Source organism: Myotis lucifugus, unplaced genomic scaffold, assembly GCF_000147115.1.
Source record: "Myotis lucifugus unplaced genomic scaffold, Myoluc2.0 scaffold_196, whole genome shotgun sequence".
In the NCBI taxonomy this organism is placed as follows: Eukaryota; Metazoa; Chordata; class Mammalia; order Chiroptera; family Vespertilionidae; genus Myotis; species Myotis lucifugus.
In genome coordinates, this window is record NW_005871244.1 from 1,080,144 (window position 1) to 1,082,946 (window position 2,803).

Genomic DNA, 2,803 nt, shown 5'->3' on the forward strand with positions numbered 1-2,803 from the left:
CCCCCAACCCACCCTTGAGCACAACCCTTGCAGATTTTTTCCAGGCCTTCTGTGTCCACACATTTCCCTCTTCCCAGGTCCTGGGTCCTTACAGGACCTTCTTCCAGGATTTAGGTCCTACTCTCATCTTACATCCCCACCCAAGTCCTCCTCCAGGCTCTCCAACCCTGTCGGGTCACAGGCCTTCAGTCCCTGGATCCTCTCTCTTGGCCCAAGTTCCCCAAGTACCTGCTCCTACAGGGATGACCACAGGGACATCCCTGTCCCTGCCCTAAGGCCTCCAGCCCCATCACTCACATCGCCCCACCATCCCAGACACACTCACGTCCCACTTTCAAGTTCTCCTTATCTTCAGGTCCACCTTCCAGCCGTTTCCCCTTCAGTTCCACATTCTCTATTCTCCCCAGGTCTTCCTTCCAGTCCCACTAACCCCCTCGGCTAGGCTGTATCCAGCCCCAGGGCCTCCTTATAGCTAGGTCCCACTCCCTCCAAGTCCCCACTCCCAAGGCCCTCAGGCTTTCTATCTCTGCTGAATTTGCCCTTCCGTGCCTTGCAGCCCCCACCCCAGGTTACCTACCCTTCCCGGTTCTCAGAATCCCGCGGGCCCACCCTCCACGCCCTGCAGGCGTCCCCGGCCAACTGGCGCCTTCCTCCCTCCCTCCCTCACCCAGCCAGGGCAAGACCGAAGCCGAAGCAGACAAGGTAGTTGGTTTGGTAGTAGAGAAGGTTGTTGATGACACGGTGGCACCATCGCTGCGGGTCGCAAGGATCCGGGGCCGCTAGACGCGCCGACCCCAAAACGAAGTCATCCAGGGCGCGTAGCGGTGGCAGCCGCACCTCCGACATCCTGCTAGTCGATGTAGCTGGACCAGCCAGAAGAGCAGCCGAACTACAACACCCGTTACACCCCGCGCTACCGCGGCGAACACCGGGAAATGGAGTCTGGGCGGGGCTTCTGCTACCCTATCCACCCAGGTGGACGACGCAGGCGCAAAACACGTGATCGGAAATACAAACGCCAGAACCGGAACTGCCGTGAAACTAAATATAGGCAGCGGAGCGTGGCATTCCCATCCACTCCCAGGTGGGGGCGCCAAGGGGCCCTGTTCCGGGTGGCGCTGGCAGCACAACAGTAGCCAGACATCCGGACTAAGCAGAGATGATGGCAGGGACTGTCAGAAGGACCGGAGCAGGATCCCACCTCCTTCCTGTCCAAGTAGGTCACACCTTTCCTGGACACTCCTGCAGTGCCTTTTCAGCCTCACCTACTCCAGGCCCCACCCCCGAGGTCCAGCCATAAATACTATTAATTTTTATTCAAATTCATCATATCAGTGATTGGCTCTTTCTGGGAAAATTTTTTTATCCCCACAGGTTGGATTAGGGCACTTCCTCTGGGGCCCTAGTACTCTTCTCCAGGTTGGGAGCCCCAGGGCATCTGCTGCCCCTCTGGGTCCCTGGCCTGGCCCTGTGGGCACACAGTCCTTAAGGACACAAGAAGTACTTGGGAGAAATGAGCTGTTTAGGCATTGCTCTGAGGAGTGGAAAGTGTGCACCTGCCCCATTAGTGCTTGCTGGCTGGTGGCTTTCAGCACTCCCACTCCCATAAATGCTTTGCACTTTGCCACTGCAGGTCCCTAGCACAACCCACGGGGTCCTTAAAAGTCATCATCATCACAGATGTCAAGGTACACATCGAAAGCCTCTCTGTTGCAGTTTCCATCAGGAGTGAAGACATATTTGTGGAAGGTCCCATCTACACAGATGGCTGGAGGAGGGGGGGGAAGATCAGTAAAAAAGTTAGAGGCTGCCAAAGCCACACACTTGAAATCAGGCATCCCATGGCTTACAAATCTCCTTCCAGGCCTTTGCCCGCATGCCACTCCCCTCACTGATAATGGAGTTGAACCACCCATTCTAGCTTCTTTATGCTTCCTATTCCCTAAAATTCTTTCAGGTCCAACCTGCAGGCCTTTGCCCATGCAATACCCCCAGTCAAGGGTTCCTCCCACTTACCAATGACAGAGTTGACATTCTTGGAAGTGTTGCGACCGAAGGCGCAGATGCAGGCCGACTCAGCAGGCACTGTGAAACTCGCCAGGCTCCACTGAGAGTCCACATATTGTCCAATCATAGGCCCGACTTTGCCCACTCGAGCTAGCCTGCAGGCAGTACTGACTAAGCCCAGGTAGGGTACATGGGCAGGGGTATGGGGACATGGCAGGGTGGGGCAGGGGGAGGGGGTACTCACGCAGAGCGGCGGTTGAGGCGGGTATCCTTGAGGGCAAAGATATGGACCGTGCCCTTATCACTGGAAGCGCACAGGAAGGAAGAGTCATGGCTGAAGTTGATGCTGGAAGATAAATCAGCTATTGTGCCTATCTGTCATATGGTGTGGAGTCGCTGGCCCACCATGCATACCCTGTGCTCACCAGTAGAGGGTGGCAGGATCAGTGCCTCGGCGTAGTTCCACCAGTTTTTCCTTGGACTGTGTGTCAAAAAGGCGAATAAGGGTGCCCTTCTGAGAGGCCGAGGCCACTACGGTGCCTGGCTGGTTCAGGGACACACAGGCCACGTCGCTCTGATGTGCGTTGATGGTAAATGGCGCAGATGAAGTGCCTGGCTTTGTGCTTGCCAGGTCCTATGATGGGAAGGAGCAGTTTTGTGCTTTGGGGTAGTATGGAGGGAAGGGTCCCAGAGTCTACAGGGAGAACTAGCCTACCCACCTATTCACTTCTGCCACTGGACAACTCACCACAAGTTGCAGAACTCCCGCACTTGTGTCCTGGAACACTAGCAGCTG

The 2,803-nt window shown here is 56.1% G+C and overlaps 2 protein-coding genes across 2 annotated transcripts in view; both read right to left on the bottom strand.

The window, feature by feature from the left end:
- The window catches only part of PRAF2 (PRA1 domain family member 2), a 3,072-nt gene extending 1,930 nt beyond the window's left edge, over positions 1-1,142 (bottom strand). The window contains exon 1 of the mRNA XM_006097191.3: positions 668-1,142. Within this exon, the coding sequence (XP_006097253.1) occupies positions 668-846 (179 nt within the window). The 5' untranslated portion in view covers positions 847-1,142. The remainder of the gene's footprint in view (positions 1-667) is intronic.
- A 159-nt stretch (positions 1,143-1,301) lies between these two features.
- WDR45 (WD repeat domain 45) overlaps positions 1,302-2,803 on the bottom strand; it is a 6,619-nt gene continuing 5,117 nt past the window's right edge. The window contains exons 7-11 of the mRNA XM_006097192.3: positions 2,756-2,803; positions 2,433-2,641; positions 2,252-2,353; positions 2,017-2,162; positions 1,302-1,768 (exon numbers count right to left, since the gene is read on the bottom strand). Of these exons, the coding sequence (XP_006097254.1) occupies positions 1,659-1,768; positions 2,017-2,162; positions 2,252-2,353; positions 2,433-2,641; positions 2,756-2,803 (615 nt within the window). The 3' untranslated portion in view covers positions 1,302-1,658. The remainder of the gene's footprint in view (positions 1,769-2,016; positions 2,163-2,251; positions 2,354-2,432; positions 2,642-2,755) is intronic.